The following is a 15,368-nucleotide window of genomic DNA, read 5'->3' on the forward strand; positions in this document are numbered from 1 at the left end:
CAAATCTTTCCCCCGCCTCCCTGGATTTTTATTTTGTTGAAATTGCCTGGATTCACACAGGTTTGCAGCAGTGTAAGTTAACATTGACCGAAGTTTTAGATGAGCTGGAGAAAGTGAGCGCAAACTGCTCATTTGCACAGACTACTCTAGAGGCTTGAAATAGTTTCACTGAGAGTTCTTTATGTTTATTTGCATGTTCCATCAAAAACTCTGGCAGTAAAGGACTCCCTATTAGTCCCTGGTCCTTCTAACAACTGTAGCTGCTCCTAGCCTGCCACAGGACTGAAGCCTCCTGGGATCCTGTCAGTCACTCGAAGGAGTTTGGTCAGAGCTGTATGTGGCCAGAGCCGGCTGCTAAGGATATATTACAGTTAGCAGAGTCCATCTCCCACCTGACTTTGCAACAGTAATTGAACTTGCCAGGGTCTGTCATCCTGTGATTGCATTTATCAGACTTTCTTTGTCACCTTTGTTGCCACTCTCCTATCACCACGATGGGTTGTCTTATTCAGCCAAGGGCCTGGAATGTTGCAAGTAACATCAAAATTATTTAAAGGATTTTTATCCTGCAGATAGCTTTGAAATATGTTATTGTATTTTTATGGCATTCCTCCTCCCCCCTATTTATCTATCTGCTATGTGCCTGCCAAGTTTTCAGTGCCCTTTTTATTAATGATCAAAGCTATTGTGCCCAGATAAAACAGGGGTGCCCAAACAGCAGTTGGTGCTCTGCCTGTTGGGATCCTGAAGGTCATGATGCTGTTGCACTTAAATGTGTGTCCTGTTTTACCATAATCAGTGCTCACATCTCTGCTTCCTTCGATATGTGCACTACGTAGCCATTCCCTTTCCTGTACCTGATCCTGCAGTGCAAAGGGAGGAGGAGATTCTCTGTCTTCACAGGCTGTACCTCTCTGCATCTGTGCTCTTGCAGGGCAAAGATGGGGCCCTTTTTTCTGGTCACTCATGTTAACATCATTTTTATTTCCTTGGCATAATTGCAGAACTATTACAACTGTTTTGCACCATTTTTCAGAGGAAAAGGTAGGATTATTGTGAGGTAGAACAATATCATTCCAACAGGTAGAGAGAATTTTAAAAGCAAGTGGGAAAATACAGGGAAATACCCCAAATCATTTAGTACAGGCATTCCTGTTTGGGGTTGTTTTCCTCCATCCAAAAGAGCAGTGTGATTAGCAGCACTACACATAGGTGTGTATTTTTTTCTTTTCTTCTCTAAAATGAAATCTGAAAAAGAGTATATTTTCTGAAGATTTTCTGACCTTGGGTTCAATCTGAAGAATCAAGCTGGGGGTGACTGAGCGGTGCAGTGACTGGTAACCACACCCTTGTAAATCTGAGCCACTTGTCTCAGTGGGAAAGCAGTGTAGGAGGTACGAGGTGGTCTTAGAGTTACCAGCTCTGCTTGTGTTCCTGACAGTGATCAATTAATAAAGTTAAATGACAGCAGCTGTAATATATCAGTAAGAGTACGTGCAGACCAGAACACCAAAGGATAAAAGAGATTTTTGTTTTCTAGTGTTTCATTTTTCTTGAGTGATAATGAAGTACATTTTTTCTATCCTTAGTCTACTTTTGTGTTGTGTTTCCTCAACTGTCTTTTTCCTCTTAATTCTGCAAGAAGTTTCTACTTCCTGGGAGACCAAAAACACAAGGAGCATTCTGAGCAATGTTTGCTCTATTTTTCCTGCATCCACCCGCCTCCCAGCATCCCTATTTCAGCTGCATCTTTTACTCCATCTCATACCACTGAAACTGAGGCTTTCTAAACATTATCCTTTTTCTCCTGGAAATTAGTATTAAAAATAACTCACCGAAGCCACTTGTATCTAAGAATCATTATGATCATTATGTATTTTTTTTTTGTCACCAAGTCCATGTGTTATGGGGAGAGGAAAAATAAATCAGTTGGGTTGAGGAAAGAGAGAAGACAGAAATTGAAGGTAGAAGGGTTTAAGATCCAAGAATCTCAGTTATTAAAAACCAAAATAACTATCTGTAATATTTTAACCAAAAAGTTTTATGCTGACAGGTTTGTCATGAGTTAAAAACCTCAGTCTTTTCAGCAGTCAATTATGTTTGATAAAAGAAAGCTATCTGGCATACTGGACTAAGCAATGGGAGTCAAGAGTTCTGGATGCTGTTCCTGGCTTCTTTACAGAGGATGAGCTATCTATTTAAGTCAAGATACATGGCAAGCTTTTTTCCTAGATGAGATGTGGAAATGATACGTTAGGGATACTCATTTCTACAGTGCTGAAATTCTGAAAAACTTGGTCCCTTTCTGGCCTTTGGGAGCACTGAAATTGGGCAAGTTACTTCTGAGTTTTTACCTGTTTCCATCTACATTATATTAAAATGTTGATTGTTTTTGTGCCCATCAGAGAAATATTCAGAAAATGTCTAAGCCTCTTCTCTGATTGCATTGATCACAGTATGCTTTGATGATCCACGATGCTGGGGGCATTTAGAGAATACCATGTATGAGCTGGTGGAAAACTGCTGGGGATGTTGAATGCTGATGGGAAGGAGGAACTTAAACCTTTCCACATTTTTAGAGTGGCCCTTTATGCTTTTTTTTTTGTGGGGGGAACTTTTTTGATGTTGGTTTCTCTTAAATATAGTGACCTTGAAGAATGGAATAATTTGTCTTTTAGTTATCTCTGTATTCTTTCCTCTCCTTTCTTCCCAGTTCAATATCATTGGAAATAAAATAAATGCAGTTGTATTATAGATGTATTTGAGAGTATGTACTGTCACATATGTTCTCTTTCATGTGCAACAGGTTATGCAAGGTTTAATGTATTAATCTTTCTTTTTCTTAAAACATTTCCTTAGGCACGTAGTTTCTGTGTTGATGTCATCACAGGTAGCCCATATGCTTGGTGATGCATTGTTTTGTCTACAGTCTAACTCAATAGTATGCAATTTGGAGCAGCCTTAATTATCCTACAAACCATTTTGTGATAATGAAACCAAATACGGTGTAGACTTGGCTGACATCTCTGTGATATTATTTGGCACACCAAATATTTCTGTTTCAAATATAAATTGGTTACTGCTTTTTCAAAATATGCATTCTATTAATTAAATGTATACTTGAGACATCTTTCCCCCCACCCCGCCCCTCAAGCTGTTATAAGTATTCTCTTGTTCCTTGTTCTGTGTGCAGATAGGGTTGGATATGGAGTCTGATTTAACAAAAAATAGGCTAACCTTGTGGTCTTTAAGTCCTACAACTACAGCTGAGTGTGCAGTGTCTTCCCATATAACTAGGTCTTTTGTTCCACTAGAGAAAATTACTAAATTTGTTAGAGAGCTTTTTTTTTTTAAGGTTTAATGGTAACAGTCTTTACCTAATAGACCTGGGATTGCAGGGAGATGGTTAATGTGAATTAAAGGATCTCTGTGACACAGGACTGAAGGACAGAATTATGTTGTTGTTGTTGGCAATCCCACTCGTGTAATTTAATTTCTCATTTTGCATAAAGTTTAAGGAAAAGTCTAATTGGACCATATACATCTTTTTGAAACTCTCTTTATTCAGGGATGTTCTGTTTATGCATTTTCACTGGTAAGTGTGTGTCTTTGTCCCTTGAAATCCATCTATTTATTGCAGTGACACCTACTGCTGAGAGAGCTGATCCGCAACAGGATCGGTTACTGTTAAACTTGGCCAACAAGCAGTTCATGACTCAACCAGCAGATGTTTCTGTGGCTCAGGTCAAAGGGAACTTATGGACTCGGGTTTTTTTTCTTTGCTCCTAGCATTAAGTGCCAGGAAAGTCAACGCTAGGTACAGACAATTGACCTGACCAGTAGCAGGAGGAACTGAACTAGGGCCCTGAGGATCTGCAAAGACCAAAGCATTAGTCTGTTGAGCCACTGTGCTGGCTACAGTCCAACAGTTTCAGACAACTGACTATCTGATTGCATGCCTGGATTTTAGTAATGATTTTACATACTTATTTGATGATTTGTATCCAAGCTTATGCTTCTGACAGGTGCCCTTGTGAACAAAATCTCTCTGGGCTATCACATTTGAATATTTCAGTCAATCATACTTTGATCTTTGGGACATATGTGCATTTGACATTATATTTAGTTGTGCACAAAATCTAAGTCTAAGCCTTTGTGAAATGAAAATAAAATCATCAACCCAGCATTATAGTTTTGGATTTAAATTGTTTCAAACTATGCTTTGAGTTCTGTGGTCTTAACTCTTCTTGCTTGATCTCTTTGTAATTGGTTCAGAGGGCCTGATCCTCCTGTCCTCACCCAGCTCAAATGCTCTGCCTTGTATTTGGAACTTGCCTTTGTGAGGAATGCAGGATTAATAGGGTCAACATTATGTTTCTTTTAATATTATATAATGGGTTAGAGTATTACAGACTTCCAGCGCAGTGCAGTGTCCTCAGATAAGAACAGGAGATTCAGACCCCATTTCATGCTGTAAAAATGACAAAAAATGAAACCATAAATATGCTTTGCAAAGTCTTCCAGGCATTTTATTATTTTATTTGTACTGTGTGATGGTAAAGTGGATCGTTAAAAGCTTAATTTTAAGGTTTCTTCAATCTGATGTATGCCAGTTAGATTAATTAAAGCGAATGATCAGATAGGAGCTACAGGAGATTGATCAAATTGGAGAGGGTTTAATCAGTTGTATACATTCCAAATTACATGAAAATAACAAATTACTGTTAAAAATGCTGTTTCTAAAGTAACAGCAGCTTTAGTTTAATGAAGCATTCCCCAAATAAGACTCCAATTGGAATTTTGGTATCGCTCTTATCTTTACTTTTATCATCAGGAGATCACTAGGAAAAAAAATAAAATAAAATAGAATGAGAATCAATGTTTATAAGCTAAAAAATAATGATCCCAGATGCAACCAGTGCCTGGAAAAAAAAATTCAGGATTTTTTTTTTTTAATCTACTGAACTTTCAGTACCAATTATTTATCTTTCTCTTCTTTGGATCTGACTTCTTAAGTATATGCAAGTGAAATAGAATAAATAAGAAGGAAACCAGATTTTGCGAAGTCACATGCAAAGTAGCAATAAATCAAACAGCTTGTCTGCATTCTTCTAATCTTTCTGTTCTAATCTGTGAGTGAGATTTATAAATGACCTCTCCTCTCCTCTCTGCTCATCTTCCTAGATTGTGATCACAAACAGTTCACAGTCCTCCACTCCATGGGTGCTACCAACCAAAGGCTGTTCTAGGGATTTATCTTCTAGTGATCAGTTATCAGCCCCAAGCGCTGTGCTAACTAGAAAGTACCCTACAGATGTAACAGGTATTTTAGAAAGCAACTGTCTTCCCAGCTCGGAGTGAAAGCAGTAGAGCCTCAGCAAACAATTTTCTGTCTGCTAATGACTTTTGAAACTTCAAAATCCCTTTGCTAACCCTTCTTTAAGACATAAAAACTGTTGTGGAATGAGTTGGCTCTGTTGTTAGTAAAGGAGTACTTTGTTTTGGAATCAATAAGCAGCTTGTTTAAATATCAGCACTACAAAGCAGCTATAGTTTTGTCAAATGCCTTCCCGGCTCCCCCCTGCGTGGTCCCACACGGCCGGGTGCTGGAAGATGGGTGTTCCTGGGAGGCTCCAGCCCCGACCCTGGGGATCCAGCTGGGACTGGAGGAGCTGCTCAGTGCAACATCACCCAGGACTTTGCATGCGCTGTGCTCGACTCGCGCTTCGACACAGCTTTTAGTTTTCAGAAGGTACATACGCTTTGTAGTAACTACAAAACTTAAACGTGCTAAAGTGACTAATAGTAAAAACAAATTACCAAGCTAATAATAATACTAAAATAAAAACAACTAGATAGGACACATTACCAGTAGGCCAACGTGGTTGAGGTTTTTTTTGTTTGTTTGGGGTTTTTTTTGTGTTTTTTTGTTTTTGTTAAAGACATTGTTACACTCCAGAAACCGTACATTTCCCTAATATAATTATATTATACCCCAAGGAACAGGACACCTACATAAGCAAAAAAAAAAAAAAAAAAGGAAAACTCCTATGAACTCGATGCAAATACCCTATTTTACATAAGTAAAATGAGAATAGAATCTGGCCTAATGTTTATTTCATTTTATCAGATTGGATAATGCTGTCCTGGTGGCATTAAATACAGCTGATCCCTTGCCTCCCCTTCCGTGCACACATGTTTTTGTTAAAATATAACTATTTACATCTATGTCTCTTAGTATTGCCTACAAATCAGTCAAAGAAGAATAGGTCATCTATCCTGCCCTACTGTTTATATATTAATCATCTGGCAAATAAACCGCTCAGTATCCTACCCACCTCAGTAATATTTGTGATGTAATTTGTTTGGATGCCCAAATGTCACCAGCGTTGATTGTAAGAGATGAAAAAAATGTACTTGCTCAGCACACCAAGCTCTGGGCTAAAATGTAAGCATGAAATCTCTGGTTTATTTTTGTAATAATGTTTACAGCTGTTTAATGACCCTGAAAGGGTTCAGTAGTCTGGTGTTCTGTATTTCTTAACAGGAGTGTATTATGCTTATAACAGCCTTAGTTCAACTGTTTCAGCTACAACAATAAGAACAATATTTAATAAAAATTCAATATATATTCTGAAGGTTCTCAGCAATACCTGTTTACGAGTTGCTAAGAACTGAAGCATTCTGTATTGGAGTATTTAGAATTTGTCAATGGACCACAAGATAATGTAGATATATGTGAATTTTTCTAGCTGGAAAGATAAATACCAGGTCTATATTCTGAAAGCATAAGTAACAGTGTGTGTAGCTCTAACTGCTTAGAGGATCAAGGCCAGAGCGAGCTTGTCGTTTAAACACGTGAGCTTGTAAAGCATTACTTTGCTTACTGAACTGTAAATCTTTTAACTAACCTAATCTAAGCTATAATAACAGCACAACAGTGGTTTTAAAATGACTGTTTTCTCTACAGCAGTGAAGAGGGAAAAGCTTTAGTGTGTGTGTCCAGCAGGAATGAACAGGTGTAAATAAGAGCTGAATTTGGTCCATCTGTTTCCAAAGATAACAGGTGTGTGTCTGCACATATGTGTCTGTATACAGATATACGTGTGCCTGCATATGTTTACATGTGTGTAGGCATAGATTTATCTTTAAACTTTTTCATTCTATTTGCCATATTTTTTTCCCTTCTGTTTCCAGCAAGAGGAAGCTGAGCTTCTCGTATTACATTAATGTAGTTGTGATGACAGGCATTTCTGGTGTCATAATTGGTTTTAAATTCCAGTAATCCATTTCAAATAGTTAAATAAAATCTGTGTGTTCAATTGAAATGGCTAAAGTCAGAACTTTCGTTATAGATATCACAGGAAATAGTCTTGAGGGCAAAAATGTGAGTGAAATCAAAATAACTATTAGTATCATCAAAGGGACTTGAATGTCTCACTGTACCTTCATGTAGGAGATGAGAGAGTATTTTTATAACATATGTATCCCGTTGTGAATTTTGTAAACTGAGTGCCCTCCTCACAGGGACAGGAAATCACACACCCCAGCACGGTGATGGTTGGTGTGGTGGTCCCTGAGGGTGCTCCTGCCCTGCCCTGAGCAGTGTGAACCAGCTGGGTTGTAGCCTCTGTGTGTAGCAGGACGAGGTCAGGACTTTTTGGCCGGAGCAACTCACTTGGGCAAGAGCTGAGGGTGTGTTTAGGTTAGGAAGGGCAGCCTGTAACAAGTCCTGATACCAACACGCTCTGTACGGTGCCATGTCTTGAGGGACACTGTCTTTAGAAAACATTTGAGATAATTAAAGGTCAGAAATTTGCTACATAAACTTCAACAAACATATTTTGAATTTCTTAACGATCTCAAATTTGATTTGCAGTTCATTTTGTAAACATTTGTTAACTACTGAGAACATTGTGCTTCTGTTCCCAGTGCGAGCGACGGCAAAACATTCTGTGCTTTCCTTATAGGAAAGATCAGAATCATGAAAAAAATGTAATAGACTATGTATTTAAAAATTGAAAGCTAGATGTTTTTCCTACTATGGAGCATCACAGCAGCACTTATAAATGGACATTTGCAGATTTTTTATTCTTGGGCAAACAAGAAGGGCAAGTCATAATGAAGTAAGATGTTGTGCAAAAGTATTTATTTTGTGAAAATTACAAACTGATTATCTGTGGAAAGCTAAATTTCAGTGAAGTCCATTCAGGTGTTTGGTTTTTTGTTTGTTTGTTTGGTTTTTTGTTTGTTTTTTGTTTGGGTTTTTTGTTTGTTTGTTTTTTGGTTGGTTGGTTGGTTGGTTTGGGGTTTTTTTGGTTCCTTTTTTTTTTTTTTTTGTATTTTTAGCATTTGGTTGTTGGGGCAGAATGGATACAGTAAAATGGCACTTCAGGGCAATCTGAGGAGGATGGTTGTGTCTGTAGGGAAGTCCATGGGGAGGCAGAAGTTCTGCAGGCTGCGGACATGTCTGTGATGCAGAAGCCCCCTTGCACCTCCTGGGTGTTGTGGAGAGCAGCCAGGGAGCAGTCCTAGGCCACGGGGAGAGGCTGTGCAATGACCACCTTGACACCAAGGTGGGTACCATGAACTGCAAGAGGCTCAGGGGGGAATGAAAGCTCCTTACCCCACCTGGTGTAACCCTGTCTGGTCGTATATATAGACAGGGATGATGGATAAAGAGGGGGAGAATGAAACTGCTAATTCTTTTTAAGAGAAATTAGGCAAGTTAGATTGAGTTATCTAATTCATAGTCGAATAATGGATGAGAACGAGTTATGTTTCTGTCTTTCATGTGGATACAAGATGAGATTTTGGTAGGTTTTGCTGTGAAAGGCCTGAAGAGTACCAAGAGTGATTTGCATGAGAGCTGAACAGCAGCAGGTTCCCTGTGTTCAAAAATGCAGTAACTTGGCATTGCAAGAGGAGGAATTTCACTCTAAATGCCATGGTTATACTTTGCAAAAACTGGGTTGGAGTGAGGAAAAGAGGAGACAATTCAGAGGCAGGAACAGGATTACAAGAACCTGTGGTAGGTGAGGGTGGGAATACAGTTTAATGGAAGAACTGTAGTGTTTGAGATTGTGGTAACTTGATCCCAGAAACTGCACAGCTGATGGGAGTAGGTGGCATTAAGAGCTGGTTATTGCTCACTAAGCAGAGGCTTTGCTGACCTTTCTGCATATTTAATTAAAAATATATAAAATTTCCTATGCCAAAAGATCAATGTGTGGGGTTCAGGCTCCCCCGACTTGATAAAAATTTTTAGTCTTTAAATGAAAAATTATGGATTTGGTATTCCTCTTGATTTTTTTTTATTTTTTTTACTCATTCTGTCTATATTCTACATTATATGTGTCTGTACGTTTTTGAAAAACAGAAAATAGAAAAAAGGAAAAATTGGAAGAAATTATCAGGTTCCAGCTACAACTGCTGTTGTTACTTTATTAAAGTTATCTTTGAAAAAGAGGCACTGAATAACTAAAATCTCAACCATAACTCCCCACCCCAGTCCAAATAACTGTACATTTGAACTGATGCTTAGGGTTAAACATCAGAATTAATAAATTCCAGTGGGATCTGTCAGCATTTCCAAACTTTGATAGAGCATAAAATGCTAGAATTAACTACCCAAACCTTTCTGAGCACATAAAGGCACCAGTTCCTACTGAGATCAACTGAAAAAATGAAATTCAGACTGCATTTTTCAAGCTGTTACAGAATAATGACAATTCACAAAGACTTTTCTAGACCCTCTTCAATGTATGTATGTGTCTGCACATGCTATGCATTTCTTGAATTTTTGTGTTCTTGTTTGCCAACATGCCTTGTTTAAGCATGGTGGGGAGAAATAACACCCGTGGTATGTGGAATCCAGACAGAAAGTAGATTCTCGTTTGGGGGTTTTTCTTGTGTTGCTTTTTGGGAGGTTATTTGTTGCTTATTTTTTTTTAAGAAGTGCGTAGGCAGATACTCAAAATCTCAGTCAACTTCAGGCAATGACAGACCTAAGCAAGAGAGCTCTTAAGTTGTTTAGTTAATCCTTTTGAACATGAAATTTGGTTTGTTCTGAAAGTTAAGCAAACTTTCAAAAATTAAAAAAAAATTGTTTGTGTGTACTCACATTTTGAATGATTGTGGTCTACTGCACAGAAAACTTGCATAGCAACTAAGAATTTTCTTTGTTTGCTACATGGCCTTGGGTGAGCACCTGGCTTGATTAGGCTTCCCTACCTTTGGAAATCAGACACTGCAAGCTAAACTTAAGTGTGGTCTTTTTCTAAACTTGATCTCGTTCATATTTTTATAAATAATAACATTGAAAATGATGGGTCCCCAACAGGAGACCCGAATCTGTTAAATTTTGAAAAAGATCTGCTTTATGTCTGAGCAAAATTGTGTAGCTCATATTCATCTTTAATACACATGAATATACACTTCCCTCTACTTACAAGATCTGCATTGTGTCACAACTTCAGTCATCCTGTCAGGACCAAATAGGTTTCCTCTCAAGGACCTCCCATGGATTTTTTTTTTTTAGACCCCTGGTCCTGCAAGTACTTAATCACGTGTGGAACTTTGCTTTCAAGAGTCACCCTTTGAAGTCTTCTGGACTACTCTCACAAGCACAATTACATGCATTTTAAGTATGTGCCAGATTTGGACCTTGAATTGCCTATCAAGTGGCCACTATGAATCTGTGTGAGGAATGGTGTCCACCTGGAGTATGCCTGTAGCCTTTGTAGAAGGAGTAGTGAATAAATGCTTTTGGCTAAAGCCAAACAGAAGGTTGATCAAATTAATTTTTTAATAACATATAGAATTCAGTAGTTTTGTGAGTGAATTGAGTGTCAAATCACTCCACTGAACAACAAAAATCTTAATTATGTTCTAATATAACCTTATAGCATCATATAGTTTGAGAGTTAGTTATGTGAAACTTTATATTTTAAACAGACTTTTATAGATACATTATGTCTGTATGGAGTAGAAAAGTGGCAAGGATAGATTATTGTGGACAATTATGCAGACCAGAACAGAGCACTTGTGTTTAGCAAACAGCTTTGAATTCTAATTTTCTGCAATACACATAGTGTAGGTACCATTTGTAGTCATTACTGTGTATTAGGAAAGTTATTAAAATTCTTAAACTTGTTGAGGCTTTCCACAACACCTTCCCCAGATTTTAATTGGTTTTATCTAGTTCCATAAGAGAGCTCTTTAAAACAAATCAAAGTGTCTTAAATCACATGTCTTACCCACCGAAGGACAGAGATATTCCTTCTATAATCTGGCAAGTTTTCCTAAGAACAGAAATCTGAAGGTTCTCAACAACGAATTAAAAGACTTGGCAGAAGATAATTTATGTGCCTTTTGATGGGCTCAGTTTCAAAATGACAAAATAACAATGTTTTGTAACAGAAGGGTTAAATCTTAATCTCAGAGGTTTACAAAGCTGCTAGTCGCAGTCTCCTTAAAATTTAATATACCTCGTTAATGCTTACTTGCAAACACTGAAGGATTTTTATGATTATAATCATGTGTTACAGCACCTAGTACTGTTTCTAAGCAGCATACTAATCAGCTTAATGAGATATTACTGCACTTTTTGTTGACTAAAGCAAAATCCCTTTTATTGTTCTAAAGCTTGTCCTTTATTTTTTCCCAAAACATTATCTTGTTTTATTGTACACCAGTAAATATCATACCATCGGTTTTTTGTCAAATCATAAAACTATCTTTCTCATTGTAGAATGTGTAATATATTGAATATGGTTAATGGAACCGAAAGTTACAAATGGATTTCTATTTTGGTGGAGGGTTTTTCTGTTTTTGTTTTTTTTTTTGCTGGCTTTTCTAATGAAAATGGGAGAGATGCATAAGATTTCTTTTTCTATGGATTTAGACAGGTGCAGTTTCACAAGAAAAAGGACAAGGGAGGTGGTAAAAACCTTTGCCCCTTCTGTAATAATTAGGTTTTGAAATTGTAGCATATTTTAAAATAGTAATTAAGAGTTCTTGGTAAACATGCAGAATGATGAAAGTACATGTATGATCAAAATTGTGTAGCACAGTTGGCATTTAATACACTTTTAATTGTTTTTACACTAATTCCTTTGCATTATTATGAGTAGGTGAAACATAAAACACAAATTGCACGTCAGTGATTCAATGCTTGTAACTCTTTCACAGTCTGAATCTAAACTATCTTCTGATTTTCAGAGATGGAAGAAGCTAGTTTGTGCCTTGGTGTTTCTTCAGCTGTGCCAGAAGCTGACGCCCATCTCAACAGCACCATACTCAATGGGCAATATTCAATGAGTCAGAAGCTGCACCAGATCACTTCCCAGCTCAGCCATGCCTTCCCGGAGCTCCAGAACAGGCAGAATCCAGAGGAGAAGGCATCAGTGCCGCTAGAAGACAAAAGCCACATGTCCATAGCAAACCAGCCCATCAGCAGTCAGATGGCCCTGTTGGCAAACCAGCTCAACAGAGAGGTGGATACCAGTTTGAATGGGCGTGTGGATCTGCAGCAGTTTTTAAATGGACAGAACCTGGGGATTATGTCTCAGATGAGCGACATAGAGGATGATGCCAGGAAAAACAGAAAGTACCCGTGTCCCCTCTGTGGGAAACGCTTTCGATTTAACAGCATCCTGTCACTACACATGCGAACTCATACTGGAGAGAAACCATTTAAGTGTCCCTACTGTGACCACAGAGCAGCTCAGAAAGGCAACCTGAAGATACACCTGCGTACTCATAAGCTTGGAAACCTCGGCAAAGGTCGTGGAAGAGTCCGAGAAGAAAACAGACTTTTACACGAGCTGGAGGAGAGAGCAATTCTTCGGGACAAACAGATGAAGAGCAGCCTCTTGCAGCCACGACCTGATGTGAAGGCACAGCAGCACACCCAGCCAATGCCGCTCGCAAACTGTAACTTGTCTGTGCCACCTAATCACAGCACACCTGATATTTCAAACCCTGTTCCCTCTCCAAAGCCAGTCAGTGTCCAGGAAGAAGTTGTCGCTCAGACAGCTGGGTTCAGATGCACATTTTGCAAAGGCAAGTTTAAGAAGAGAGAAGAACTGGACAGGCACATAAGGATCCTGCACAAGCCTTACAAGTGCACCCTGTGTGACTTTGCCGCCTCGCAGGAGGAGGAGCTGATTAGCCACGTGGAGAAGGCTCACATAACTGCAGAGTCAGCACAGGGCCAGGGCTCCAATGGGAATGGGGAGCAATCCACCAATGAGTTTCGCTGCGAGGTGTGTGGCCAAGTGTTTAGCCAAGCCTGGTTCCTAAAAGGCCACATGAGAAAGCACAAGGATTCCTTTGAACACTGCTGTCAGATCTGTGGGAGGCGATTCAAAGAGCCTTGGTTTCTTAAAAATCACATGAAAGTTCACCTGAATAAGTTATCTGTAAAGAACAAATCTCCTAATGATCCCGAAGTACCTGTCTCCATCAGCAGCATGTCCCAGGAAGCTCATGCGAACTTGTATTCAAGATATCTGTCATGTTTGCAGAGTGGGTTTCTTCCTCCTGACAAAGCAAGTTTAAGTGAACAAAATCAAATCTATAACAAAGGAGACATGCCCATGAAAGAGAAAGAAGTTTTGGGGAAGCTCCTTTCGCCCATTTCTGGCATTGGCCACAGTATTGCTGAAGGGGATAAACATTCTTTATTGGGCTGTCTCAATCTGGTGCCTCCTCTGAAATCCAGCTGTATAGAAAGGTTACAAGCTGCCGCCAAAGCAGCAGAGATGGATCCAGTAAACAGCTATCAGGCCTGGCAGCTTATGGCAAGGGGAATGGCCATGGAACATGGCTTTTTGTCTAAAGAGCAGCAGATACAGCGCAGCCACGAAGACACTTTGGCAAATGCTGGAGTTATGTTTGATAAGGAGAAGCGGGAGTATGTGTTAGTAGGAGCAGATGGCTCTAAGCAGAAAATGCCTGCTGATTTGGTTCACAGCACTAAAATGGGCAATCAGAGAGACTTGCCAAACAAACTAGACCCTTTAGAAGGCAGTAGAGATTTTTTGTCACATGGTATGAACCAGGGACTCGATTACAACTTACAAAGTCATGGAAACGTAAAAGAAAAGCCAACTGAATGCCCGGACTGCGGAAGGGTTTTTAGAACATACCACCAAGTGGTCGTTCACTCCAGGGTCCACAAAAGAGACAGGAAAGGAGAAGATGAAATAATTCAAGGTAGTCTCGATGAGCGACGTGGGTCTGGAAGTGATCAAGAGTCTCAGTCTGTCAGCAGGTCGACAACACCAGGGTCCTCTAACATTACTGAAGAAAGCGGAGTAGGTGGGGGTCTCTCGCAGACGGGGAGTGCCCAGGAGGACAGCCCACATCCTTCCTCACCCTCCTCTTCAGGTATGATAACTTCTCCTTCCCTCTCTGCGCTGAAAGCTTCGTAGCTATATTTGAAATCACAGCAGCAAAGGAGTTTATGCGTTCTCTTGTTAGGTCTTTTCCTAGCAGTCCACGGGGACGTGGTGTTATTTGCCAGAACATCTGTGTTTGGGTTCCCGCAATGCCTTCGAGGTTAATTCTCGGCTCACCCTTTTCCCTCTCCAAGGGCAGGTTTTCCAGCCTTTCAGCTGTCACCTCTGCCACCCCACCGGCAGCAGCGTGCAGGGTCTGTACAGCCACCAATGGCAATGTCGCTTCCAGGGCCTCTCCCTCCAGGTTTTGGAAGGTGTTTTTTGTCTCCTCTTCTATTCACGGTGCCTGTCTTGCAGATCTTTCCATGTCCTCCACGTAAAAGGGTGAGGAAAGATGCCTCTGAGCTGTAGTTAATAAACACTGTGTTGGCTAACCTCTCTGATTGCCCCTATTCTGACAGCCACGTCACTTGCTTAGCTGAGATATGTCCTTGTACCTGGCCACTGGACTGATTAAAAAGAGATTCAGAAATACAAATGACTAACCTTTTGACAATCTTTTAACTTATGTGCAGATTTTAACATGTATGAAGCCTTCTGCTTAATTCACATCTATTTGAAAGTACAAGAAAAATAGAAATTGGACTGAAACATTTTAATTGCATTGTATGTCATGTTAACTTGCTGTGTATAAATAGCAAAGCAAATAATATTTCATTGGAGATGTCTATAAAATATTGAGCTTCCTGGTACAATTTTTAAAGTTACTAGCCTATGACTGCTGAAATAAAATCTGCAAGTAATAACAGGTAAGATTTCTGGCCTCATGTATATTTCCAAAGTCACTTACTAATGGATAGTAAATTGAAAGTTATATCTTTAGCCCTTTATAAAGAAAGCACCTCACTAATACTGTAATCATTTTGCAAGCCTAACAACAGAGGAAATCATGCCATAACAAAT

At 39.3% G+C, this 15,368-nt stretch overlaps 1 protein-coding gene across 7 annotated transcripts in view; it reads left to right on the plus strand.

The window, feature by feature from the left end:
- Nucleotides 1-15,368, plus strand: part of ZNF536 (zinc finger protein 536) — a 345,809-nt gene that overhangs the window by 146,505 nt on the left and 183,936 nt on the right. For all 7 annotated transcript variants that reach the window (XM_027697630.1, XM_027697631.1, XM_027697634.1 and 4 more), the window contains one exon: nucleotides 12,223-14,394. In XM_027697630.1, the coding sequence (XP_027553431.1) occupies nucleotides 12,225-14,394 (2,170 nt within the window). In that variant the 5' untranslated portion in view covers nucleotides 12,223-12,224. The remainder of the gene's footprint in view (nucleotides 1-12,222; nucleotides 14,395-15,368) is intronic.

Source organism: Neopelma chrysocephalum, unplaced genomic scaffold (genome assembly GCF_003984885.1).
Source record: "Neopelma chrysocephalum unplaced genomic scaffold, ASM398488v2 Primary Assembly neopelma1_121, whole genome shotgun sequence".
In the NCBI taxonomy this organism is placed as follows: domain Eukaryota; kingdom Metazoa; phylum Chordata; class Aves; order Passeriformes; family Pipridae; genus Neopelma; species Neopelma chrysocephalum.